Genomic DNA, 24215 nt, shown 5'->3' with positions numbered 1-24215 from the left:
CTCACTCTCTCTCGATCTCGCTTTCTCTGGCCACCTCAATTTTACTGCCGTACTTTGATCTTCTTTGACTCCAGGGCCCGAAAGGCTCGGGTCCTCTGGTAACACAAAGTTCAGGGTCAGGCCAATTGCCCCGGGTCGGTTGAATCTGCGCACCGCTCGTTGTTTGTTTCTTTGACGCACGACAAAGATGGACTCCCATCTTGTTCGGACACAGTCGCGCGACCGCGAAAGGTCCCATGCCTCCCCCGTCTATCCTCGCCCTTCATCGAGATCTAGTACAACTACCAATGCAACCCGGGCCACTCCTCGAAGCGCAAACAGCTCGACCTCGCACTTTGTCACCTCTTCGCGACCCTCCAGCGCTCACCCCCCTCATAGATTCCACCACAGCTCTTGCGCGCCCTCCACCGTGGCCTCCCGCCCAGGTTCCGCTGTGTCGAGAGACAGGGTCTCTGATTCCGGACGACAGGCCACGGCGGCATCCAGCTACCTGCAAGACAAGCTGCAGAAGAGAAGGGAGGAGGCCGAGAGACTGGCCGCGGCGCGGGCAGCCCAAGAAATGAGCGCTTCCATGGATCTTCCTGCACGACATGCACAGAGCTCTCCTGCCAAGGGCGACTCTTCGGACGGGCGCCGGCCTGGGTCGAGTGGCGGCAATGCAGATGCCGCAAAGAAGACGGGATTGGGTGCCAAGGAGATGGAGGCCGTGAGTAGTTTGGCGTATCCCATGCCATTTTGTCCCTCCAAACCCCTTGCTGACATCGTCCTCGACAGACCGTTTCCACGCTGCACAAACAGAACTTTGACCTGAAGCTCGAGCTCTTCCACCGACGCGAACGACAGAACGCTCTCGAGGAGCGCATCGACGCCCTCGAGGCCGACAAGGCGCAGATGGACGAAGTGAACGACAGCTTGTTGGACGAGCTGGAGAGACGAGACAAGGCCGTACAGGAGGCAGTTCAGATGATAGTGACGCTCGAGGCCCAGGTTGCGACCCTCTTGAAGGAACGGGAAATGGTGCGGCAGATCGATGCGGCCGGCGTTCTGGCTCTCGAAGAGCTCGAGTCTCGCCTCGACGGCCCGACGCCGAGGCCCAGAGAAGCGAACCTAGCCCGGCTCGAGCAAGATGCCAAGACTCTCAACCGTATGCCAAGCTTCATATCGGATCGCACCGAGAACACGGAGAACCTGCGCAAGGTCTACCTAAGTTCGCGCGGTAGCCTTCTCAGCTTGCCAAGGCTCGCGGCCGAGGCCGAAGATGCCGACGCCCGCCGTGTCAACACCATGACGAGCCCGAGCCTCAGCGTCCTCAGCGAGAGTTCCTTTGTAAGCGTGTACGGCGAGAGGGACGACCAGGACCGGACAGTCATCGCCAACGCCAACGCCGACGAGACGAACTCGGCGGATGGCGCCGCGCCCCCTTCTCGGCCTCGCAAACCGTCGTACGACAGTAACCAATCTGGAGTTTCACGGCCACCTACCACAACGTCGACGAGGTCGAGTCGACCCACCAGATCCAACTCTGTTGGCCGTACGCCTGGCCCAGGCCAGTTTCAGTCCATCAACGACATCATCGACCACACCTCTCACCTGCAGGCGCTGGCGAGGCTCGACCATGCTTATTTGGGTAATATACTGGCCCAAGACCAGTCTCCGTCGGCGGGTAGAGGACAATCGCACGCGCATGTCAAAGAGGCGAGGCGGGTTTCTTTGCGCAAAGTGACGACGGACGCGCCGTCCCCACGATCCGGCGAGCAAGTCTTGCCTCCCACGCCCGATACCATTTCCACGTCGACACTTCGCAGGTTCAAGGCGTCCAACGATACCCTTTCTAAGCAACGAGGAGGCATATCGGATCAGCGCAGCTACCGGTCCGTTTCCGACGGTACCTCCAAGGGCGACGAGGGGGAGCACCAGGGAGGCGCGTCGGTGTCTCAGCAGCCTCCGGCCTCTACATTTGTGGACCGCAAAGAAATATCCGGCCCAACTTCTCTAGACCCGAGCCAGCCATCGATCCCTCGCCCTAGATCAGCAGGCGAAACCACAATCTCCAGTCACCGGGATGTCGATTGGGACTCGGACGGAGACTCTGTTCACTCGCTGGACTCCAGCCTTGACATCTGGCTGCAGCAGGGCAAAGACCCGAGGTACAAGGAGCAAAACAGAAGCGCGTCTCCGGACCTTTTCAGCTTCCCGACGTCCGCCGGAGGATGGAACACCCACGCTATCTTTGGTTCTGCCGGAGGTGTCTTTGACGTCCCTGGCCTTGTGGCACAACACAGCAATCATGCGCAAGACCTCATGTCGGCACAAGAATCTCTCTTCCCCGACGGAGCCCAGCAGCCTTCACCGCCTAACCGGAGGTCGAGCCTCGGCGCAAAGACCGGGCCGACGTCCTCGAAACACCCTCCGGTCAACGGAAAACTGCAAAAGTCACCCTCCCGGAGCGGATCACGGCGCAATAGCGTCGACGCGCAAATGGTTCAGCTAGCCGAGTCGGTCGCCAACACGACTCACAGTCCAGAGTTGAGACCCGGGACCCGATCCAAGGAGAGCCACTACCCGCCCTCGACTACATCGGCGTCTCGTGGACATCGTCTGAACTTTTTCAGGCGGTCCATCGGCGGCGGGACGACAACAGCCCAGGTGGAGCTCGTGTCTACGGCGTGTCCGGCGGCCGTGCCACCTCCGTCGGTGGTAGCGACAGTGGGTTCCATGGGTGTCCCATCGTGGGTTCAACGGTCCCATGTCGTTGATGAGGATCGGGCCAGCGCGACACCACCTCCCATAATGCGGAACCCACGACCTGCCCGCTCTGGCAGCTCTGACGAGGGAGTGCCTCTCAATAACGGGGTTCCCGCTATGCCCACAACACCCATGGCATCAATAACGCACGCTTCGCATACGCCCGTGACGAACGGGACGCCTGCTTCCCCAAAGACGACGCCAACGGCCAACACAGGCAGTGGTGGCGGTCCATCCCAACAGAAGCGCAAGTGGCTTCCGGGATTCGGTAAGGCGAGCAGTCTGCGGAACCGTGCTGGCTGAAGAGGCCGGCAGTCGTTTTGACAACCTCGGCACTATCGTGATTACGGGGCGTTAACTAGATCGGCGACGCCGTCGAAACTGCGACAAACCAAACGCCGCGCGAGAAGGTAGCCTATAGAACTGCTTATTTCTCTGCGAAACCAATGGACTCGGGCATGGGCCAGCAACAGTGATTTTGACAAGCGAAGCCGTCGTGCCACCGGGCAGGCTGGATGGGTTCTAGTCGGCAGAAAGCCAAAAGAAATACAGGATATTCGATATGAGGCAGGGAAGGACGGCGTTAGATGAACGAAACATACTGACCAGGCACGCGTAATGACTGGTGGGACGGCGTCAACAGGATTTTGGGACTCGCTAGGTAGCGTGGCTAAAAAGGGGTCTACTGAAGTGACGAGTGGAGAAGTTTTGCATGGAACCATAACTAATAGAACTCTGGATATCCTTTACTCACTCGCGTGCTCAACAGACTCGTTGTTCAATGACGTGGCTTAATGCTTATACCAATCAACACGGATTAATCTACCTCTTCGACCACCTCAGACGCACATCCTGAGGGCGGTTCATCTGCAGCGTTAGAATGGGCTGGCTGTCCTGCGTCAGGTCCAACAGCCGCTGCCTCGCTTGCGGCATGCTCTCCCCTTCCCTCGGGACGGGTTCGGCGGCGCACCGGCGGAAGAGCGTGGCGATGACGGTGACGAACTCGACCTGGGACATTTTCTGGCCCGGACACACGCGGGGGCCACCGGACCAGGGGAGGAAGGCGCCGCGCGGCGGGGTCATGAGGTGCTGTTGCTGCTGTTGCTGCGGTGCCTCGCTGTCGTTGTCTCCTGAGACGGAGGGCTGGAGCCAGCGGGCTGGGTTGAATGTGAGGGCGTCTGGACCCCAGGTCGAGGGGGAGGTGTGCAGGGCGACGGTGTTGATGTAGATGGCGCAGGGGGCGCGTAGGGTGAAAGATGATGGTGATGATGATGATGACGTGTCGGTGGTGGAATGGTAGAACATTGTTTGGGTTGTCTCGTTGGAGCGCATGAGATGGGTCAGGGGCGGAAAGAGACGTAGGGTCTCATACTGTTATTTCGGGCGTGGTGTCTTTAGTATCTCTTTGCTTGGAGAGGGTGTGGTTGGGATCGAGGGGAATCGAGTAGACTTACCATGACGGCGAGACACCGCGTCAGTTTCGGGAATGCCGTAGCGTAGTCCGGCAACTCCTCATGTTTTCCGTCATCGTCGTCGTCGTCTTGGGTCCCCGGCGGACCCAGGACGGCGTCGATCTCGGCGCGGATCCAGGCCTGCCATTCCGGGTGGGCGGCGAGGAGGGTGACGGCGTAGGCGAGCGTGTTGGCCGTCGTGTCGAAGCCGGCGGCCGTGAAGATGAAGAGGTTGCCGGCGATCTCGTCCTCGGTGAGGTACGTCTTGTTCGCGGTGGCCGCTGCGGTCTTTTTGTCCCCCGAGGCGGAGGCGGCGGCGGCCTGGCTCTTCTTCTCCTGGTCCGAGAGGCGGACGAGCATGCTCATGATGGTGTCCGGCGCGTGGTTTCCCCCCGTGGCCGTCGTATCCTGCTGTTGCTGCTGCTGCTGCTCCGCGGCCCGCCGGCGCTCCTGGTCGAGCATGTCCGCCGTCAGCGCGGGCATCCTCGCGAGGGCGGCGCCGAGGGTGCGCAGCAGGCGCGGCATGACGGGCAGGCGGAGGAGCCAGGCGGGGACGAAGGCGGAGGGGACGAGGAGCTGGGTGACGAGGGAGATGGCGTCGACGTAGGACATGGGCGCGCGCGGGTCGCGCGGGAGGGAGGGGAGGGCGAAGGGCTTGCGGTGGCCGTAGGCGATGCGGGTGAGGACGTTGATGGCGACGGAGCGGAGGCCGGGGATGGTGTCGGAGGTGCCGGGCGTGTGCGGGGGTGACGGTTCGGAGGAGGAACAGGAGGAGGGCGAGGACGGTGGGGACAGCAAGAGGTCGACGAGGAAGGTCGCTTGTTCTGCCGTCTCCCTCCAGACGTCCGGGCTGATGCGCTCGTTGAGGGCCGGGGCGACGATGCGGCGTTGGCGGGACCAGGACTCGCCGTTGGACTGAGGGTTGTCGTGAGCTTGGATCGAAGATGGGAGGAAGAAGAAGAGCAGTCACGATACAGCAACGAGGAGAACAGCAACAAGAAGGACGGCACGGAGGACAGCAACGAGGAGGGCAGCAACAGCAACGACAAGAACAACAACAACAACAACAACAACACGTCTCAAAAAGGCAAAACTCACCGTCAGGATGTTCATGCCCAAAAAACTCATAACCTTGATGGAGATGGCCGGCTGCACGAACTCGCGGCGGCGGGCGAGGATGGCGTGGGCCATGGCCGGGTCGGCGCACATGAGCTGGTTCAGCCCCGTCGTGACGACGACGAAGGCCGGGCCGACGCGGGCGTGCACGGCGGCCTTGTCGCGGAACTCCCAGCCGAAGATGGTGAGCTCGACGGCGGCGAAGGCGCGGGCCGGGAGGACGCGCTTGAGGAGCGGCCGGGCGGGCACGGAGAAGATGGCGATGATGAACTGGGTGGTTTGTCGTCTTTAGGGATTGTCTTTGGGGGTGATTGGGGACGGGGGACGGGGGACGGGCCGGGGCCGGGGCCGGGCCCGGGGGTTTGGACTTACGCTCTCTGGGTCAAAGGGGCAAATGATGATGGGGAGGCCTGTGAGGAGGGCGGCGCGGTAGTTGTTGTAGAGAGACCGGAGGTGGGAGGCTATCCAGAGGGTCGGGAGTAGGACGAGGGCGGTGTAGAGGGGGCCCATGATGATGTCTGCTTTGATGCTCCAGGGGGTTGATGATGAGGAGTTGAGGATGAGGATGAGGGTGAGGATGAGTGAGAGGTTTGTGAAAGTGAGTGGAAGTGAGTAGAGCGAGTGTGAGTGAGTGGGAGGCTCACAAATCGCGGATGAGAGCACGGGTGAGTGAGACAGACTAGACCAGACCGCGTCGATGATGGGACGAAATGAGGGGCCAACAAGTGTTTCAATCACGTGGCTATCGACACAGATCGTCAGAGTCCCCCAAGAACGAGCCTGGTTCACCGGAAGTTGATCTGTGTTGCGTAGAATGATTCCAGAGAACACATCTTTTTACTCGGGATATGAGTGTGTGTGTGTGTGTGTGTGTGTGTGTGTGTGTGTGTGTTCCTGGCGCTCAGCGGTGACGATTAGCGCTTACTTGGTCGTCGAGGATAAAAAAACACGTCATGGATCGATGCGTAATTGGTCCAGAGACCCAGCGGAGGAATCCCAGCTGTGTAGGAACATGGCAAAAAGAATCCATGCTTGGCGTCGTTCGAAGCACTAACTGCATGAGGATGGAGAGGGAATGAGGGTGAGAATTTAGGCAGCTGGGGTCCAACTCATCAACAGGATTCACACACCTCCCGTCCACTCCCGGTCTTGATATTCAAAGACTACGATTAAGACAAGAGAAAACGACAGTGACGGTCGGTGTCAGGGGCTGGATGAATTGCTGTATGCAGATGTGAGCTGGATGAGATGGTATAGGCACATGGCAGGCGGCGGCGATCTGCTGACATGACTTCAAGAGAGTGAGTGTGCGAGGCGGGTTTCGGCCTATTCAGACACAAAATCCTCAAGATAGACTTAGCGGCTCCTTCGCTCGCATCATCGAAATCCACACACTCACTACATACCCAGCCCGTATCAACTGGGGCCATCTTCACCCAACGCCGCCCTGATACGCGCCCTCAGAGCCCTCCACCCGAACAGCGCCGTCGCCGCCAGAGTCCACCACCCCACGAGCAGGAGGCCGCTCATCTCCAGCCCGATGTAGTACTTGTTCGAGTACCGCGCCACGTACCCCGTGCCCCAGGCCCAGCCCGCCATCAGCACCGCCAACCCCGGCCTGCTGCGCCTGGGGTCCCGCCTGAAGACGAGCCCGGCCGCGAAGGACAGCAGCGGCAGGAGTCCGTACGCGACGTAGCAGGCCAGCTCCAGGTGCGACCCGAGGACCGCCAGCACACCCGCGGCGGAGGGCGGGAAGAGGATCCCCGCCAGCGCCCGTCGATGGGACGGGCCGCCGAGGAGCAGCTTGACGTGCGCGATGCCGACGGCCGCGGCGTGGGCCGCCCTCGCGTGCACGTACTCTGCGCACCCGAGGGCCCAGACGAGAAAGACGACCGTACTCACTACCATGTCCCTGTCCGTCCTCTGGCCCCTCGTCTTCGTCCCTCCGCCGTCCGCGACGCGCTCGACGACGTACCCGCCCACCGCGTCCCCGACGACCTTCCAGGCGCCCTCCCACCCGGCGTTCCTCCCGAGGACGCCCGCGCGCACCTCCTCCTCCAGGAAGATGGCGGGGCTCCCCGCCGCGAGCTTCAGCGTCGCAATGGGCGCGCCGAAGCCGCCGACGCCGAGCGCGGGCAGGACCATCCGCCGCACGTGGTTGGCGAGGATGGCGAACACGACGACGGCGAACCCGCGCGCGCGTCTGTCGTCTAGGTGCGTCGAGAAGGCGCGCAGGGCGTCGGAGAGGCGCCGGGGGGCGGGCGGCGCCGCTGGGAGGAGGAGGCGTCGGGTGGTGCGCGGCCGTCGGGGTGTGATGAGGCGGAGTTGGGCGAGGGTGTTGTAGGATGCGTCGGGGATGAGAGCGATGATGGGTCTGGTTCTGGGTGAGTTTGGTGAGGTGCGGGTGTCTGGCGGCGATGATGCTTGTGGTGGGTGTGATGAGAGCGACTTTGAGGGGGCATCGTCTGAGGCGTCAGGCGACCGTTGGCCGGGGGAGGTTTGCGGCTCAGTCATGGTGAGGATTGCATCTCACGGGGATGATGGATGTAGACGTTCGCTCTCAGTGGAATAGTGATGTGAGGCTTTGAGCGTGTGTGTGTGTCTGTGTGAGAGAGAGATGGATGAGCCGAGTGGGATGAGAAGCGGATACGGTTACGATGTGGATGAGAGGAGATGAGATTTCAGGGTAAGATGATGTGTGTTTGATTGATTTGGTGACTGAGATTCAATGCAAGGGGGGGAGGCGGCACTCTCTGCTTATTAAACACAGATTGGAGCCGGGTGAGAGAGAACCTAGTCACCAGCGCCGAGGACGTGATTTAGATATAAGCCATCTCTCCCCAAGAACTTACACAGAGTTAAGATCAGTATGATGCCTCCCATCTTTGGTCTTGTTTAAACTAAGCAACGGCGTTGTGGACGAACATGACCTCTATGAGCAGCGCCATGCCGTGGTGTAAGTCACTATGGCCACTGCCCTGTTTGCCGAACTCATCACTGCGTTGGCGAGAGGTCAACTGTCTGTCCACTTACATCGTGAGGAGTTCGGTGCATGCAGGTCGCTTAAAGAAACAGCCTCCCGGCGGTTCATGACCGGCCTCGACGGGCTCGGGCTACGGTCCCCGGTTGTGGCCCGCGGGACAAAATACGTGCGTCCCGCGCCGCCCCAAGAGGTGGGATGCCGTAGCAGACGGGGGGGAGCGTTAGGGAGCATTCCGATATGCAAGCGGCCATTGGACAGTGGAACAGTGGAGAGCCGAGAGTGGCATGTTTTCGGGGTCCGGATCGCGGGGGCCTCGGGGGCCGCCGCCCGGCTGACGCAGCTGAGGGCGCGCGTGCATACATATATCATGCGGCCATGGCTTGGTCCGGATTCGTTCATCTCTTTTGGTGCCTATCATGTCTCTTGGTGTCGGGTTTGCCATAAAGGGCATGTTTTGCACGCTCTGGACATGAACATGGCTTGACCCGACCAACTCAAGAGAGACTGGACACACGCTTCGTCCTACATCGTCTTACTTTCGTCCTTCTCCCCTTTGCGGATTCTTCTCCGGCGCAGATGCCAACATTTGGTTGCGTGCACCAACCAAAAAACCCCACATCTCGTCTGATCTACTCCGTGGCTAGGCGACTTTGACAGGCCAAACTAGGTCACAACCGCGACGTCCAAACCTTCTTGATCTCGTCGGGGAGCTGGCCGGACAAGGGTGCCGGACGAGGGGCCAGACAAGGGTTCGACATCAAGCACGCAAGCAGGAAAAGACACAGCACGCCGGGTTTCTCTTTGGATTTCATAAGAAGAGGCTTTCCCAAGACATTTAAGCCCCGCCGTGACGATCGATGACGATGCTCATGGACGAAGACGACGACGACGACGTCCAGGACCTCCACGTTCTGGACCCCAACGGCGACCTCGTTCTCCGCGTCGGCGACGAGGTCGAGGAGAAGCCCAGGGCCTACCTCGTCTGCTCAAAGGCCCTCGCGAGGGCCTCGCCCGTATTCGCCAAGATGCTCTACGGCAGCTTCGCCGAGCGGCGGCCCTCGCCCGTCGGCGCGCACGCCGACCCCGACTGGACCGTCTACCTGCCCGAGGACCGCCAGCAGCCGCTCGAGCTGCTGCTCGACGTCGCCCACGGCCGCTTCGACAGGGTCCCCGACCGGCTCGACGTCGCGCGCCTGTACCAGCTGCTCGTCGTCGCCGAGAAGTACGACGCCACCGGCATGACGCGGCCCTGGGCGCGCGGGTGGATGGAGGCCGTGAAGCAGCCCGGCATGCAGGACCCGCTGCTGCTGGGCGTCGCCTACGAGCTGGGCGACTCGCAGACGTTCAACAACATGGCCATGAAGATCGCCACCGAGTGCCTCGTCGACGACGACGGCGACCTCGTCTTCGGGTACGCCGGCGACGACAGGGAGACGTACTCGTTCAAGCTCTGCAACATGGAATACCTCGTCCCGCCGGGCTTCATAGGTACGCGTGTTCCCAAAGTCCATCTGAGAGGTGTCGTATAAAATTCGTCTCAAGAAAGAAAACTAACGCTTCGCTTCTCCCCCCAGAGGACGCCGCCTCGATACGCAGAACCCTCCTCGCGACGATGCTCGAGCCCTACGCCAGCCTCTACACGGCCCTCAAGGACGGCGACCGCTGCACCGCCTCGCCGCAGGACCCCAACAGCGGCAAGCGGTGCGACAGCATCCTCCTCGGCTCCCTCATCCGCTCCTTCGCCGCCCGCCGCATCGACCTGACGGCCCCGAACCCGGCGACGGCCTACCGCGGCAGCGCGTCCGCCCTGCAGGCCGTACTGCTCCGCCTCGAGCTGTACACGGCGCACTCGGGCTTCTCGCACCCGCCGACGACGAGCTTCGCCTTCGGCCAGGCCGCCCACCCGCGCTTCGGCTTCAGCCTGAGCGCCTGCGAGCACGTCCTGCAGTCCAGCCTGCGCGAGGGCGTCGAGCGGTCGCTGCTCGTGAGGGGCGGGATGAAGTTCGTGCAGCCCAAGCACCAGGCCTATCTGCAGAGGCAGGCCGCCAAGACGGGGCTGCCGTACAAGTAATCAGTCAGTTGGTGGAGCACGCGTGAAGTTGACGATGATGGTTGATGATGTTGATGATGATGATGACCAAGCGACGGCCAAGCCATAATTGAGAGGGAGTTTGCCGTCATGGTTGTTCAATCGTCATCGTAAGATTGATTTCGTTATAATATCTTTACTCTACGATACACCCAGACGATTTGGCACAAAGTCATTCCGAGTTGGTCGGTCTTCCTTTATAATATCAATACATCTAAACTATGCAATGAGGCTTCCAGCTGATACAATCAACCTATTTTACAAAGAATGGCAACAAAAGAGCACAAAGTTTCTTTCTTCTATTTGATTGCCTTAGTAGTGACTAGAAATCGTTTGTCTGCAACCAGTTCTCTTCATCTCTACTACAACTCATAGCAAGGCCGCAACGATATTATAGCGTCAAAGAAACTTCACTCACCTATCATCTATCTTTGCTTCCACATGGTCATTGCTACCTCTCACTCGCCCTTTCTTGCACCCTCATATTATTTCTATTTATCTTCAACTTGTGTGGCTATTACTTCAGCCACAACAGTGGCGCAGTTGGCAAATGTCTCATGTCCAAACCCAATCATTTCACACAGTCAACCGGCTCTCCACTTCCCTCCTCACCTCTCGCGATGCTATTCTTGTGCCACCTTCTCACAGCCATCGGCCCAGAAGCTGCGTAAAATACTGTCTCTTTGATTGAAAAATCCCATGGAGGACCAGGATGCTGTCAAGGCGACTCAAGATTCGCCCCCGGCCGACGAGCCAGATCCGAAGCGAGCGAGGCGTGAGACCCCCGAGCCGAAGCCCACAACAGTCTTGGACGAATATGGTGACTTGCGTCTCTGCGTCGGTGCCGATCATGCAGAAGCGCCATCGACCTACCTAGTCTGCTCCAGAACCCTCGCTCGTTCATCCCTGGTGATGAAGAAGATGCTCTTTGGCAGCTTCGCCGAGTCTCGACCCCGGGATGGTGGCCAGGACGATTGGGTCGTCCAACTCCCGGACGACGAGCCGGCGCCAATGCAACTCATGCTCGACATCATCCATGGGCATTTCGCGAAGGTGCCCGACACGATGGATCTCGACACCCTGCACGCTCTTGTTGTTCTCCTGGACAAGTACGACGCCATTTCTGTCACTCGCCCGTGGGTTCAGGCTTGGCTGCATAGCGCCAAAACGGGCAAAGAAAGGGCCGCATCGGGCAGAGACAGCAGCAAACTGCTCTCCGTCGCGTGGGCACTGGGCGATTCGCGGTTGTTTAGCAAAATGCAATCACGCCTTATCGAGATATGCGAGGTCGACGAAGATGGCCGCCTGATTGTTGAACTTCTTGCGTCCGAGGTTGGGGAAGACAAGTCCTGCTGGAGCCTGCTTGCAGAAGAAACCGCACCGTTGATTCCGCCTTATATAATTGGTGAGTTGCCTTCCATATCTCTCCCCTCCAGCTTTGCCTGCCATCCGTGTGTTGACATGATCGCTTTTGGTAACTATAGATTATATGACGGCGGCGCGGGCGCAATGGATATCTACAAAGCTCCAGCCCTATCTGACGATCTACCATGAGTTGACACAGGGCAAATGGAAATGTAGACGCGAATCTGCACAGTCTGGCACATCTTCATCGTCGACATCCTCCCCTTCCCACTGCAAAGCAATCGCTCTCGGATCCCTTGTCCGGGGATTCCTCAAGATGGGAATCAACATTACAGATCAAGACCCGGCCAGCTCCTACAAAGAAAGCCTTGCAGTTTTGGGATCGCGCGTCGACGCACTTGAGATCCTCGTCATGCCAAACGGCGGAAACTACAACCACAACGATTGCAGGAAGATGCAGGCCACTCAAGTCAGAACGTGTTCGTGGAAGCTGGTTCCGTTGGAGACCATCGGGGACGATTGCAGAGCTCGCCTCGAAACCCAAGCCACGAAGACCGGGTTGCCGAGCAAGTGAGCCGAGTGGGAGGGCAGAATCAGCTAGACTGGAATGGCTTTGAGATCCGCAATGATTCTTGTCAAGCTCAGTATTCATCTCCACAGCCGCGCTGATCTCGATACCGCAACTCTTCGTTCTTCTCCTTCGGTGTCTGTCGGCTCTAGGCCGAGTGTTCCGAAACCTCGCTATTGAAAGTTTGGACACGGCAGAGATTGTTCCAACAATCTAAGCAAACTCTATTCGATATTGCAGGGCTTTGTTCTTGAGTCTGATATCCGGCTACTACCACGCACATTCTATCCCAGTTAGGACGGGGATAGGGCCAGTGGCTAGATCCAGTAGGCTATGACAGGCCGCCGAGGGAGTATTTTACCCATACTAGAACAGACTCATGTTTTGGTTACAACACACGGTGGTGAGTCTGGAAACCGGTAAGAGAGCCACAGTGAAAGTGCTGCAGTCATCGACTTCATGGGGGTGTTATTGTTGCTTTTGTGAGGGTATTCCCACGGCTGGCTGGCTGGCTGGCTGGCTGAGGACGGCTGCCCATCCGGCGAGGCAATCGCGCAGGGGCCTTGGCCTGTACCACTCTTCTCGGGGGCCTGATCAGTTCACCCTGTTCGGGTTCGGATCAAGCCACTCTGCTCGGGGCCGGATCAATCCCGAGGCTCCGGAAATCGTGGTCTTGGTTCGGACACGATGAACTTTGATATACTGTTGCCCCCAGTCCTCTGCCAAACCCCACCCCCCAGATACTCCCTCACTAACCTCACTAACTACCGTCTTTGATGATTAAGTAAACCTTCCTTTATTGAATACAATATGCTCACGGATTGTTCTATGAATCCGCTGTAGAGAACCCAGGCGCAAGCGAGAACAACGATTGATTCGTTTCGGGAATCGATAATTTGTCACACAGATGGCAACTGCTATATAAGACATTTACCGTTGTCCCAGTAAGAGGCATTCTCTGCTTTCTCCTTCAACCTCGCCACACGCTCAATAGGCAACAATCCAACACCTCGATCCACACGACCGGCAGCCAAGCCCCTCCTTCAACATGCTGAAATCTGTTACCGCCTTACTCCTCACCCTAATGACTGCTGTCCCAGCAGCAGCTCAGTGTAGGAACACCAAAGTTACCATCCCATGCTATGGCCCTGAGGGCAACAGTGGGGGTGTTTCGTGCACTGAAAGTGAACTGGCGTGCCCTGCAGGGCAACGAATGGCATCCTTCAGCCAGGCCAGGTTTGACTGCGATGTCCCGGACAAATATGGCAACTTCCTGGACACTTGCGTCTATGATGTATTGCAACACCTTTCCCCTAAAGTCCCCCCTTGTTATTATTTACAATCATTATATTCTAAGCTGGGCTAATGTGCTTCTTGGGATTAGGTCTCTTGCTGTACTAAGTCTTAAAGCGCCGGTAGCCGTTATAACAACAAATTACCTCGCGCTTAACCTTCAGAAGCCCTACAGAGATCCGATTAGTACTTAAATTGCAATAGTATCTAGCAAAGGTAAAAGCTCCCTGCAGGTATCTTCTGTTCACTCTTTTCCTACACTTACCCCTCTTTAATGTTAGGTTTAGCTGATGCTTGTAGTACTTCTAGCAGCCTGCTGGCCTGTTCGCACATTGCACTTCGCTAGATGTATTGTAATTCTATAATTCCAAGGTTCAATGCCGGGGTAGACACAACAGGGGGCTTTTACTTACCCCTATAACCTTGTACAAAGGCCACAGTGAAACTGCTGCAGTGATTGATTTCGTGGTGGCGTCGTTGCTTGTGTGAGGCTATTCCCAGTCGGACTGCCCGTCTCGTGGGGGCAATCAGGCATGGATAGGCCCTGACCAATTCCCCTCTACTCGGGGCCGGAATCAATCCACGCTGCTCGGGACCGGATCAAGCCTCGCTGATCGGGGCCGGATCAACACCGAGCCTCCGTAGTTTGATCCCGACAAATTAAACTTTGATGTACTTACTGTTCATCCCATTTCTCTGCCAGAGTCCGCCCATGTGTTCCTTCATCACCTAAGGGGGGGAGGGAGTTTCAAAAATTATTTTCCCAAGCCAACCTCCCTATATGAAGGACATGTGCTCAGGGATCGCTCCCTGAAGCCTTTGTAGAAAGCCCGGGCGCAAGCAAGGACAGCATCTACTTCGTTAAGCCAACTGACTAACTTTCACAAGATGGAAACTACTATATAAGCTCACAGCTGTCCTAGTAAGAACTGCCATCTGTTAATCTGCATAGATTCTTCCACACGCTTACTAGACGACAATCCAACAACACCTTAATCCGCACGACCGTTAGCCAAACTCGTCCTTCAATATGCTGAAATCCTACGTTACCGCCTTACTTTTTACCCTGATGACCGCTGCCCCGGCAGCAGCTCAGTGTAAGAATGCCAAAGTTACTGTCTCATGCTATCCCTATGGGGGCACCACTGGGGGCTATATGTGTAACGAAGCGCAAGCGGAGTGCGCTGCAGGGCAACGCACAGAACTCTTTCAAAAGCTCAGGTTTGACTGCCTACGGAAGGATGAAAATGGAAAACCTGCACCTACTTGCCTCTATGATGTATTGCAACACCTTTCCCTTATAGCTCCTCCTTGTAACTATTTACAATGATTATAAGTTATGCTAACGTGGTTCCTGGGATTAGGTTACTTGCTGTTCTAGATCTTGAAGAGCTAATAGCTGATTGGACTGGAGTGCATTTGGACTGGGACGAATGTTGTCATGAAGAGGCTTGTCTACTGCAAGGTCAAGAATCGGGGTGTTTTGGGGCTAGTTGGCAAGATGACGACACTATCTACAATATAGGGTGCTCTTGTTTGTCTCCGTGTCTGCTGTGCAAGTTCATTCAAAAAGAATTAGTTTTAGAATGAAAACTCTAGAAAGAAACTTGAAAACTGAAAGACTCTCATCGTCATTCAAGCTTGCCAAGTTCGAAAGATGGGCAGTTGTGTCCCTACAAAGGCATGATTTTTGACATGTGGATACGGCTGTGACATTAATGGAGCATCTAGAGGACCAGAAAAGACGTATCTTGCAACATTGTTGATAAACTTAATGATGTTGTGGGCTTTTACCCTGATGACTAGTCGATATCTTGTTACGTGGAGAGAGTTCAGACACATGGTGGTCACTTTACTTTTACAGTGTAAGGTTCGTCGTTCTTGTACTGGCCGGCGAAGATGGAACTTGCTTCATCACGGTTCTCAAAGATGCCTGCTTTAAATCAGACTCTAAAACTCTCGAAAGGCTTGGTTGCATCCTCTTCCTACAATCCTCTCGTAAGGTCCCTCATACTGCATCTCACACAACACCCAGCGTTCACGGAGAATCTACATGCCATGGACGAAACATTCCATCCCTTCCCAAGGCTGCCCGTAGAGCTCAGATTATGCATCTGGGAGATGGTGATCCGGCCAACAGGCCCAGGTCGCCCAGGCGTGCACTTCTTTGCGGTACAACCAGACGCGGACGACAGCACCCGCGGCTTCATAACCCTCCCCGTGTTTCCGGAAACATCTCAGCGGCCCTGGAACCAAAAGAATCCCTCGTCATACTTTTCCGACATTGGTATGTGGACGGCCTGCAAGGAATCGAGAGCCGTCGTCACCGGCCGACTTGCAAGGCGATACGAAGGCCACGGCCAAACCGATTGGGATACTGTCAAGCTGCGACACGGCCAAGAAAACATCGCCTTCGATCTCGATCGGGAAGACCTCATCTGCATGCAAGTTCCAGATCCTGGGTTTTCGGACCCGTCGACCATTCGGCCTCCCTACCAACTCGACTTTGATTTGCCAACAACAGAACCATGGCATGTTGCGTTCGAATATGACGCGTCCTGGAGCTTCACCGACTGGGGAGACCTCACCCTGTATCAAATGAGGGGTGAAGAAGGCCCACGAGGGGCCTTTTTGAGAACCCTTGAGGAGGTGATCAAAAGCAGCCTACATTGCCGGCTTTACCTTATTCAATACGGCGCGAAGATGAAGCCCGGCAAGTCCCCGATCGAGGGGTTTTACGGTGATGGGTTCCACTTGGCACTCGCCGACGAAGGAGATGTCGAGATTGAACGTCCGAGTGGCTTCCGGAATGCTTGGGACTTCATGTGGAATGTAGACAACTGGAGCGATGGCATTTGGGAAGGACTGAAAGATGAGGAGCAACGGCACTGCAGTTTCTGTTGCTCCGTCCCAATAATGGCAGGCATGCATGTGGATATATTGATCTGTGAGGAGATTTGAACAATGGAAACCCACTTTGTTGCGATGTAGGACGAGACAGGGGCTTTTACTGTAGACGTGGTCAAGGTGTAATCGTAAACGGGCTTCCGAGGCCGTCAGTCTCGTCGAGTCGGTTCATGATGACGTTCAAGGCCAATGCTTTTGTATTGAGGGAGATCTCGGCTGCCTATCACGCTCATGGTTCTTTAGGTAATTGTAGCGATGAGGCTCAATGTAGTTAGATTATTAGATTAAAAGACAGAACACTACTACTAGCAGCTTGTTGGACAGCTATCCTTGTGTAAAGCGTACACTTTAGTAGATGCAACTTGAAGCAGAGAGCCAGGGGGGGGTTAACCCATCAATGTAACCGCACTCGCCTTCCAGACGGTGGCATGGGCTCGGCTTAAATTCTCCGAAGCCCAGCCAACTAACTGTGCCTGTATGTACCCACGTGCTCGCTACCGTATCGATATGGCTGAAGAACTTCGCTTATTTATTGCGTCCAGCCCAGCTGCGGGATCCGTCGTCGTCCTGTGTGTAGCACGCCATCGGCCGAGACGATGGTGAATCAATTGCGTGAGCTGCACGCCCGGTGACGCGAGCCCACGCGAGCCACTAAGGCGGAGGTAAAGTCGCATCGGCCCCAGTAAACGCTTATCCCTCGCCTCTCTCCCTAACAACGGGAGATCTAAAGTGCGAGCGAGGTGGTCTGTAGAGTCTGAAGTACTTGAAGGCAGTTACGGATCTTTGGGGGGAAAAGAGGAAGAAAAGAGAGAGGTTGTCGAGGTGAGTTGCTCAAGCTCAAGGGTTGAAAAAGACTCTAGGTTTTGAACTTTCCATGGACTTGAGTCGTGGACTGAGGAGATAAAGCCAGCCAGCCAGCCAGCCAGCCCAATCGAGGCCTGGAAACACGATGAAGTCGACTTAAACAACACTTCGCGCGGTAGCGCTCCACGGCACTTCCGGTCAACTTGTGCATCTCCTCGGGAGACCTCCGTCCCTACGTCGTCGGGGCCAGTAATGCCGGACGAGCAGACTTGTCGTCATCCAACCTGTGGATCGTCCCTCTCGGGTTGTCACCGAGAATTGGAGAACCGAGACCCCTTTCCTGCCTATTGAAGCCCTCAATTGCTCATCACGCCTTTTGGAGCGGCGCTCCATCTAACCGCTTGGCTGAAGAACCCAGCAGTCCGGTCTGCAATCCCCAAGCAACACGCGGACGTGATTCCCCCCTCCCTTTCCAAGGGCCCCTGTTGGAAGAATTTTATCATAGTAGACAGAGAGAGAAGAAGAAAAAAATATCCTTATATAGATAGTTCACGCACGTCAAGGCCGGCAGGTCTCGCAGTCTGGACCCCTTTTCCCTCCCTTCGTCGTGTGCAGATTTCCCCGTGCGTCATCGTTTCTCTTCCTTCGAAAAAAGAAAGGTCGAAACAAACATGACTTCCCAGCAACCGGTAGCAAAGGCCTCGCCGCCAGGGTCCATCACCTCCTCCGACCGCGGCGGGCTCGAATCCAAGACGCCGGCCATCGACGACAAGCGCCCCGTCGACGCGGCGCCCCCGACGGCACCCGCGCTGGCGACGCAGGAGAACCAGCGTATGGAAGCGGCGCTCGGAGACGCGATCCTCCGCTTCTTCAGAATCCGCAAGGGCCCCAAGGGCGACGAGTACGACCTCGATGCGGTGCGTTATACCCTGGCTCTGGGAGGTTGTTTGTGCGTGTGGCTAGTTTGGGGGGAGGTTTGGAAGCTGACGTGCCTGGACAAAGATCGCCACGCAACCCAGCATTTGGGATTCCGAAAACGTCGAAGAGTACAAGAGCCTCTACATCCACCCGCAATGGGAGAACTGGTCCGCCTTCGACCCGAACTTCCGCTGGACGTGGAGGGAAGAGCGTGAAACGCGCCGCAAGGTTGACTGGAAGATCATGGTACGAAGACCCGGGAACAACTCTACAGCTGCCGACGGGGGGGGGAGTGAGTGGAACTTGAGCTAATCCCGCCATGCAGCTCTGGGCCTGTATCATGTTTGCGGCCCTCAACATCGACAGAAACAACATCTCCAACGCCGTCTCGGACAACATGCTCGACGACCTGAACCTGACTCGCGGCGACTACGTGAGTTTGAGGCCGTGAACAGACAAATGGATGGGAGGGGCCCCAAGACTGACGTGCAAAGAACCTCGGCCAAACCATCTCTCGAGTCGGTTTCCTCGTTGCCGAACTTCCGTCCCAGTTGATCTCCAAGCGGTTGGTTGGCCCCCTTTTCGCACTGGACAACCAGGAGACAGACCCCAGCTGATCCGTCCATGTGCGCAGTATCGGTCCCGATTTGTGGATTCCCATCCAGATTTGCCTGTTTTCCACCATTTCCGGCGCGCAGTTCTTCCTCAAGGGACGGGCTTCCTTCCTCGCTACAAGATACCTGATGTGAGTTGAGGAGTCCCGTTGACGTTTGTCGGAGTGAACCTTTTGCTCACAGGCGGCCAACCAGCGCGACGTTCCAAGGTGGCTTCATCCCGTAAGTCTTGTCCCGTCTTGACATGCACCACAAGCTTTGGCTAACGGCTTGGCAGCGACACGATCCTCTACCTCAGTTACTGGTACACCGGTACATCGGTGAGTGGCGCTCGCGCACAAGACTTGGCAAAATCTTGGGACGCCTTGACTGATATACCTTAGCTTCCGATCCGCTTGGCCTGGTTCTGGATGTCTTCGCAGCTGGGTAGGTTGTCCAAAGTCTCCGTGACGTCCGCGCCTTACGTGCGGCTTCGTTTACTGACATGCCGCGTCAGTCGATATTGGAGTCGGTTTCGCCGCCGTCGGACTCGTATCCATGCGTGGTATCCTTGGCTACGAGGGCTGGAGGTGGCTTTTCCTCATCGAGTAAGTTTTAACAAGCCTTGTTGATTTGCCTGCGATACTTGGGACCAAGTTGCTAACTAAATTGTTTAGGGGCGCCTTCACTTGTAAGATCAGTTTCTTTGCTCCTTGAACTCTCCAAGCTGACTCTGGCTAGTCCTCGTGGGATTGGCGTCGTTCTTCCTCATGCCCCAGTGCCCGTCCAAGACAAAGAGCTGGTGGAACCCCAAGGGCTACTTCACCGAGAAGGAAGAGAAGATCATTGTCAACTCTGGTGAGCACTGCGTCCTGACCCGACCTTCGTAACGCCGACTTACACGGAACTCAGTGATTCGCGATGACCCCCAAAAGGGAGGAATGTACAACCGACAAGGTCTCTCCGTCAAGCAGATCTGGGAGTGCTCCAAGGACTACGACATGTGGCCTCTGTACATCCTGGGCCTGCTGTTCGGCCTGCCAAAGTACCCCGTCAACCAGTACCTGACGCTCTCGTTCCGAGGCCTGGGATTCAACGTCATCGAGACCAACCTGCTGTCCATCCCCAACGTCGTCGGCTCATGTCTCACCATGCTCATCATCACAGCCGTCAGCGAGCTGCTGAACAACCGCAGTTTCGTGGCCATGGCCGAGGACGCCTGGCTTCTGCCCTGCTTCGTGGCGCTGATTGCGCTGCCGGATCCGATCAGTTCCTGGGCGTACTTTGCCATTGCTACAGTACTGCTGTCGTTCCCATAGTAGGTGAAAAGACTGCGCTGAGGACCAGAAAAAGAAGAGCTAACGGAGCCTCCAGCACACATCCTATCCAAGTGGCATGGACTAGCAGAAATGCCGGCTCGGTCCAGAACAGAACAGTCTCGGCTTCGTAAGTCGGCTTGATCTACGTGGGCCCTGACATATCTTACTAACGCATCCAGGCTCTACAATATGTGGGTGCAAGTCAGTGGCATGATTGGTGCGAACAGTGAGTATTGCCTCCTGCGAACCGGGAGATGGATGCTAACTTCCCAAGTCTACCAACCCAGCGACTCGCCCCGATACTTCAAAGCCAACACAGGTCTCCTGGTCATCTGTGTGTGGATGTGTGTAAGTAGCACCCTCTCCATACCCGGGTGAAAACCGTGCAGAGAGCTTACATCGTCCACAGCTGGTGCAATACCCGGCGACGTACTTCTACTACAATTGGAGAAACAAGTCCAAGGCCAAGAAGTGGGATGCCATGACGCCAGAGCAGCAGCACGACTACCGCGCCAACACTACCGACAAAGGAAACAAGCGGTAGGTCTTTCCCTGACATGTCTGCATGAGTCGTCTCTAACCTTATTTGACTGGCAGGCTCGATTTCCGCTTCGCGACTTAGTCCTGTGACGATGGCAGATGAGTAGCTTAGATGCGATAAATGGCAAGCGGGCAAGGTGACAATGTGGGAGATGCTATTTAGAAACTCCGAAGGGGTGACAAATCAAAAGAATGCAATGAAAGAAACAAGGCTTGAATAGACGGTTGGGAGATATGAGCGTGGATGAACTTGAGAGCGATGCGACAGCAATTTTGGCCGTCTCGACAACAAAACGGATTCCATATCTGGTGTTTACGGTTTGAAGAGAGTACTAAAGGCACACTAGCCACTCGATGAACAAGTGATGAATATCTAGTTCTTCATCTCCACGACCACCGACACTAACGACGACTCTCATACGACCTTGGGCTTCTTCCGCGCGACCACAATGGTGGCTCGCAACGTCTTTGATCTGGCAAACCAGCTAAAGAGCTTGGCCGCGACCTTGAACTTTGCTACGGAGATGCCCAGCGGCCGGAGCGCTGCCGCCTGGCGCTGGATGTGGGCTACCAGGCCAGAAAACACATGGTCGGTGATATCCCTGAACCGGATCTGTCGCTCGTCGTACCCGGCCTCGCACAGCTGCGTCTTATACTCAGCCTCCGTCACGAAAGCGCCGACGGGACATCCCATCGCCAGACTGATGAGTTTGATCATCAGCTTCTGCTGGAACGAGGCCGTGTCGCTCAGGAGCAAGTCGAACGCCATGAAGGACGCGTCAAGCTCCTGAGCGGCATACTTGAGTATCGGCCTCCTGCTGGGGAAGAAGTGGTATATGCTGTCCAGGGCGAGGACCCAGCGCGCTTGGTTCTGAGGTCGCCCGGTGGCCAGCGACGCCACGGCGGACTTGACATCCGCATCCCACGCGTCGGGCCTCCCCGCGTCGGCCCGGAAGACTCGGATGGATTCATCGGCGTCCCCCGGGGTTTGGAATTCGTGAAACGGCTGTTTCAGGGCCAGTTGGAACTGCGACGGGTTCAGGGTGAGTCCCACGTAGCGGTACTCGTCGCAGCCACTCTGCTGGATGAGACGGGCAAGTTCCAGGGATTGGTCACCGCACCCGATTCCAAGGTCAAGGAGGGCTAGCCTGGACGAAGATAAGTCGGTCTTCAGGAGGCCTGCTTCGGCGAGGACCTCGTGCAGGAGAGCACGGCATGCTTGTTCGAAGTCCTGTGTGGGCCGGCCGTCGGCGTCGGTCCTGGACGGAGGGGAGTATCAGACAAGGAACAGGACGAGATCGTGAGACTTGGAGATAATCCGTACAGATGAATGGTGTAGGCCATGCGCAGGGGGTGTTGAGAGAAATGAGAATTCGTGGCCTACCAGTAGCCCATGTTCATCCACATGGTGGTGAACGGCATCTTGACATTGAGCTTCCAGTGGTCGTTGTCGTAGATGTCATTTTGCCGCAGATAATTCCAAGTGATCAGAGCCATAGTGGCACAGAAAGCCGGCAAGCTACTGATGATGCCGATATATAGGCCTGTCCAGAAGTCCGGGTGTGAGCCGAGTGAACTTGCCATGGCAAGTGAGGTTGTGATGAGGCCCGAGTGAGAATGAGAGTGAAATGAGAGTGAAATGAGAGTGGAATGAGAGTGAGAATGAGATGAGAAATCCCAATCAAAAATCTGCGAGCGGAGGCACGAAAGCATGAAATGAGATGAGATAAGATGAGAAAGCGTGTCACGTGTCAGGCCCACCCATTGAGTATTACATGGGATGCCGGTGCCGGCGAGGAACGAAGGTCCCGATGTTCCCTTTGCTAGCTTCAACCCACAAGGGGACAGGTTTATTTCAACTTCGTTTCTTTTTCATTTGTTCTTCGACACCATCTGGCCCTAGCGGCTTGAAGATTAGATTCTCTCACCGAGTCCACGGGACCTTGACGCCAAAGTCATCGGCGATTCTCATGGCGGAGACCAGACACCCCTCGAGCAGAACCATGCCGTCCCAGCACCAGGCCCCCGTCAGCCAGACGTTGTCCTGGCCGTTCACCCAGTCCTCCGCGCCGCGGACCGGATCCGTCTTCTTGTCTGACCTCCTGGTCTCGCCCATGATCCTCCGAATCGCCGCCCTGCTCTCGGTCGTCCTCAGGGTCCTCGTGAACCTCGCCGTGCGCAGCACCCTCTTCGCGTCGGCCTGCGGGTCCAGCGGGCATGTGCTCACGACCGTGCCCCCGGGCATCTTGTGCAGCGCTTCCGTCCGCGCCTCCTCGGCGGTGAAGTCGGTCCTCAGACAGATGACCTGCGGCGGGATGGCACTCCCGCGGTGGTGCGAGCAGGACTTGGGATGACTGCTCTCGTCCTCGACCAGGGTCAGGGGCTGCTGGCTCGGCGTCGAATTCGCTGGCCGGAGCACCGAACTCTCTACGCGGGTAGTCGGTATCGAACTGAGCGTCTCCCGCAAGGGAGTGAAGATCCTGCCGGCGACGTCCGGTGACACGGCAAGGATGACCCGGTCGAACACGTCCTCCAGCAGCGGTTCGAGCCCGCTGTTCGTCGACTGCCAACGTATCCTCACCGTCCCGTCGCTCGTGGGCGCCACCTCGGCGACGCAGGCTCCCAGTCGGACGTCCTTCATCTCCGCCGCCAGCCGCCCCTCCACCTGATGGACGCCGCCGCAGACCGTGTAGTGCTGCTGGCCGTGCGTCAACCGCTTGTAGTTCACGACGTCGCTTGCCGGGAACGCCAGCATCTCGTCGTGCGAGCAGGTCGACACGCTGCTCATGAGGGGCAGCAGGTAGTGCGTCACGTAGCGACGAGGCAGCCAGATCCTCCGAAAGTACTCGTCCAGCGTCTCCCCTCCTCCGTCGGCCCACTCGGTGTGAGGGCGCACCAGGAAGCACGCGACCGTGAACCAGAACTGGCAGATGATCAGGTACAGTATTTCGATGAGGTGCGCCAGCACGCCACGGCTTCCCGGCCAGGGCGGAATCTGGTGCAGGTTCGACGCGTGCACGAAGTACTCACCCGGCGCTCTGCCCGCCCCTTCGGGGTTCGCCGGCGTCTTCCCGGCCGCCGTCGCCTCGGGACTCCGAGCCGGCAACGCCTTGGCGAAGGAGAACAGAAACCGGATGGGATGGTACGGGATACCCAAGTGGTCATACATGCGCATGACGTTTGCGTAGTAACCCCCCGCGAGAGCGCGCATAGGGAGGTCAACCCGCTCGACATGGCCGGATCTCTCGTCGCGGATGGCGACGGACGCCGAGTCGAAGGATAGACTCTCGGCCTGAAATCTATCAGTCAGCCCTGTTGCAAGGAGGGGAGGGGAGGGTCACTGAACCGGGACTTTATCCAGGATTCTTTTTTTTTAGCTCACCTGTTCAAAAAGAGTCACTGCATACCGCCGCTGTTCGTCGTTCTGCAAGAGATATGCGGTGGTCAGGCCTGCCAGTCCGGTTCCAACAAGGGCCACCCGGATGGGAGCCTCACGACTCATATCGCGACGAGGAAAACCTCGC

The 24215-nt window shown here is 57.1% G+C and overlaps 10 protein-coding genes across 10 annotated transcripts; 7 read left to right on the top strand and 3 right to left on the bottom strand.

Moving 5' to 3' along the window:
* Positions 1–187: 187 nt before the first annotated feature.
* CH63R_07935 (uncharacterized protein) lies at positions 188–3048 on the top strand (the record flags this gene model as incomplete). Its single annotated transcript, XM_018302909.1, has 3 exons — positions 188–706; positions 775–1627; positions 1694–3048. The coding sequence occupies 3 exons, from the start codon at positions 188–190 to the stop codon at positions 3046–3048; spliced, it is 2727 nt and encodes a 908-aa protein (XP_018157687.1).
* A 519-nt stretch (positions 3049–3567) lies between these two features.
* Positions 3568–5822, bottom strand: CH63R_07934 (MFS multidrug transporter; the record flags this gene model as incomplete). Its single annotated transcript, XM_018302908.1, has 4 exons — positions 3568–4116; positions 4200–5111; positions 5295–5582; positions 5685–5822. The coding sequence occupies 4 exons, from the start codon at positions 5820–5822 to the stop codon at positions 3568–3570; spliced, it is 1887 nt and encodes a 628-aa protein (XP_018157686.1).
* A 304-nt stretch (positions 5823–6126) lies between these two features.
* Positions 6127–7526, top strand: CH63R_07933 (uncharacterized protein; the record flags this gene model as incomplete). The annotated part of the gene is made up of 2 exons (XM_018302907.1): positions 6127–6168; positions 6723–7526. The coding sequence occupies 2 exons, from the start codon at positions 6127–6129 to the stop codon at positions 7524–7526; spliced, it is 846 nt and encodes a 281-aa protein (XP_018157685.1).
* Positions 7527–9158: 1632 nt separating this feature from the next.
* CH63R_07932 (Nuclear pore protein-like protein) lies at positions 9159–10366 on the top strand (the record flags this gene model as incomplete). The annotated part of the gene is made up of 2 exons (XM_018302906.1): positions 9159–9783; positions 9870–10366. The coding sequence occupies 2 exons, from the start codon at positions 9159–9161 to the stop codon at positions 10364–10366; spliced, it is 1122 nt and encodes a 373-aa protein (XP_018157684.1).
* Positions 10367–11083: 717 nt separating this feature from the next.
* Positions 11084–12323, top strand: CH63R_07931 (Nuclear pore protein-like protein; the record flags this gene model as incomplete). Its single annotated transcript, XM_018302905.1, has 2 exons — positions 11084–11789; positions 11869–12323. 2 exons carry the CDS (start codon positions 11084–11086, stop codon positions 12321–12323), a joined length of 1161 nt encoding a protein of 386 aa, XP_018157683.1.
* A 2317-nt stretch (positions 12324–14640) lies between these two features.
* CH63R_07930 (uncharacterized protein) lies at positions 14641–15135 on the top strand (the record flags this gene model as incomplete). The annotated part of the gene is made up of 2 exons (XM_018302904.1): positions 14641–14889; positions 15010–15135. 2 exons carry the CDS (start codon positions 14641–14643, stop codon positions 15133–15135), a joined length of 375 nt encoding a protein of 124 aa, XP_018157682.1.
* A 533-nt stretch (positions 15136–15668) lies between these two features.
* CH63R_07929 (uncharacterized protein) lies at positions 15669–16571 on the top strand (the record flags this gene model as incomplete). The annotated part of the gene is made up of 1 exon (XM_018302903.1): positions 15669–16571. The coding sequence occupies one exon, from the start codon at positions 15669–15671 to the stop codon at positions 16569–16571; it is 903 nt and encodes a 300-aa protein (XP_018157681.1).
* A 1421-nt stretch (positions 16572–17992) lies between these two features.
* On the top strand, positions 17993–20773 carry CH63R_07928 (Major facilitator superfamily transporter; the record flags this gene model as incomplete). Its single annotated transcript, XM_018302902.1, has 17 exons — positions 17993–18238; positions 18324–18485; positions 18565–18672; positions 18734–18804; positions 18874–18984; positions 19037–19075; positions 19131–19173; positions 19237–19279; positions 19350–19440; positions 19510–19523; positions 19574–19690; positions 19745–20150; positions 20207–20278; positions 20331–20377; positions 20426–20499; positions 20561–20691; positions 20749–20773. The coding sequence occupies 17 exons, from the start codon at positions 17993–17995 to the stop codon at positions 20771–20773; spliced, it is 1800 nt and encodes a 599-aa protein (XP_018157680.1).
* Positions 20774–21106: 333 nt separating this feature from the next.
* On the bottom strand, positions 21107–22404 carry CH63R_07927 (uncharacterized protein; the record flags this gene model as incomplete). Its single annotated transcript, XM_018302901.1, has 2 exons — positions 21107–21950; positions 22076–22404. The coding sequence occupies 2 exons, from the start codon at positions 22402–22404 to the stop codon at positions 21107–21109; spliced, it is 1173 nt and encodes a 390-aa protein (XP_018157679.1).
* A 211-nt stretch (positions 22405–22615) lies between these two features.
* Positions 22616–24193, bottom strand: CH63R_07926 (uncharacterized protein; the record flags this gene model as incomplete). Its single annotated transcript, XM_018302900.1, has 2 exons — positions 22616–23983; positions 24074–24193. The coding sequence occupies 2 exons, from the start codon at positions 24191–24193 to the stop codon at positions 22616–22618; spliced, it is 1488 nt and encodes a 495-aa protein (XP_018157678.1).
* Between the last annotated feature and the right edge of the window lie 22 nt (positions 24194–24215).

The sequence above is a fragment of the Colletotrichum higginsianum genome, chromosome 5, assembly GCF_001672515.1.
Source record: "Colletotrichum higginsianum IMI 349063 chromosome 5, whole genome shotgun sequence".
NCBI classification, from domain to species: Eukaryota; Fungi; Ascomycota; class Sordariomycetes; order Glomerellales; family Glomerellaceae; genus Colletotrichum; species Colletotrichum higginsianum.
Note: the sequence above shows the minus strand (reverse complement) of the source record. Positions and strands in the feature narration are given on the sequence as shown.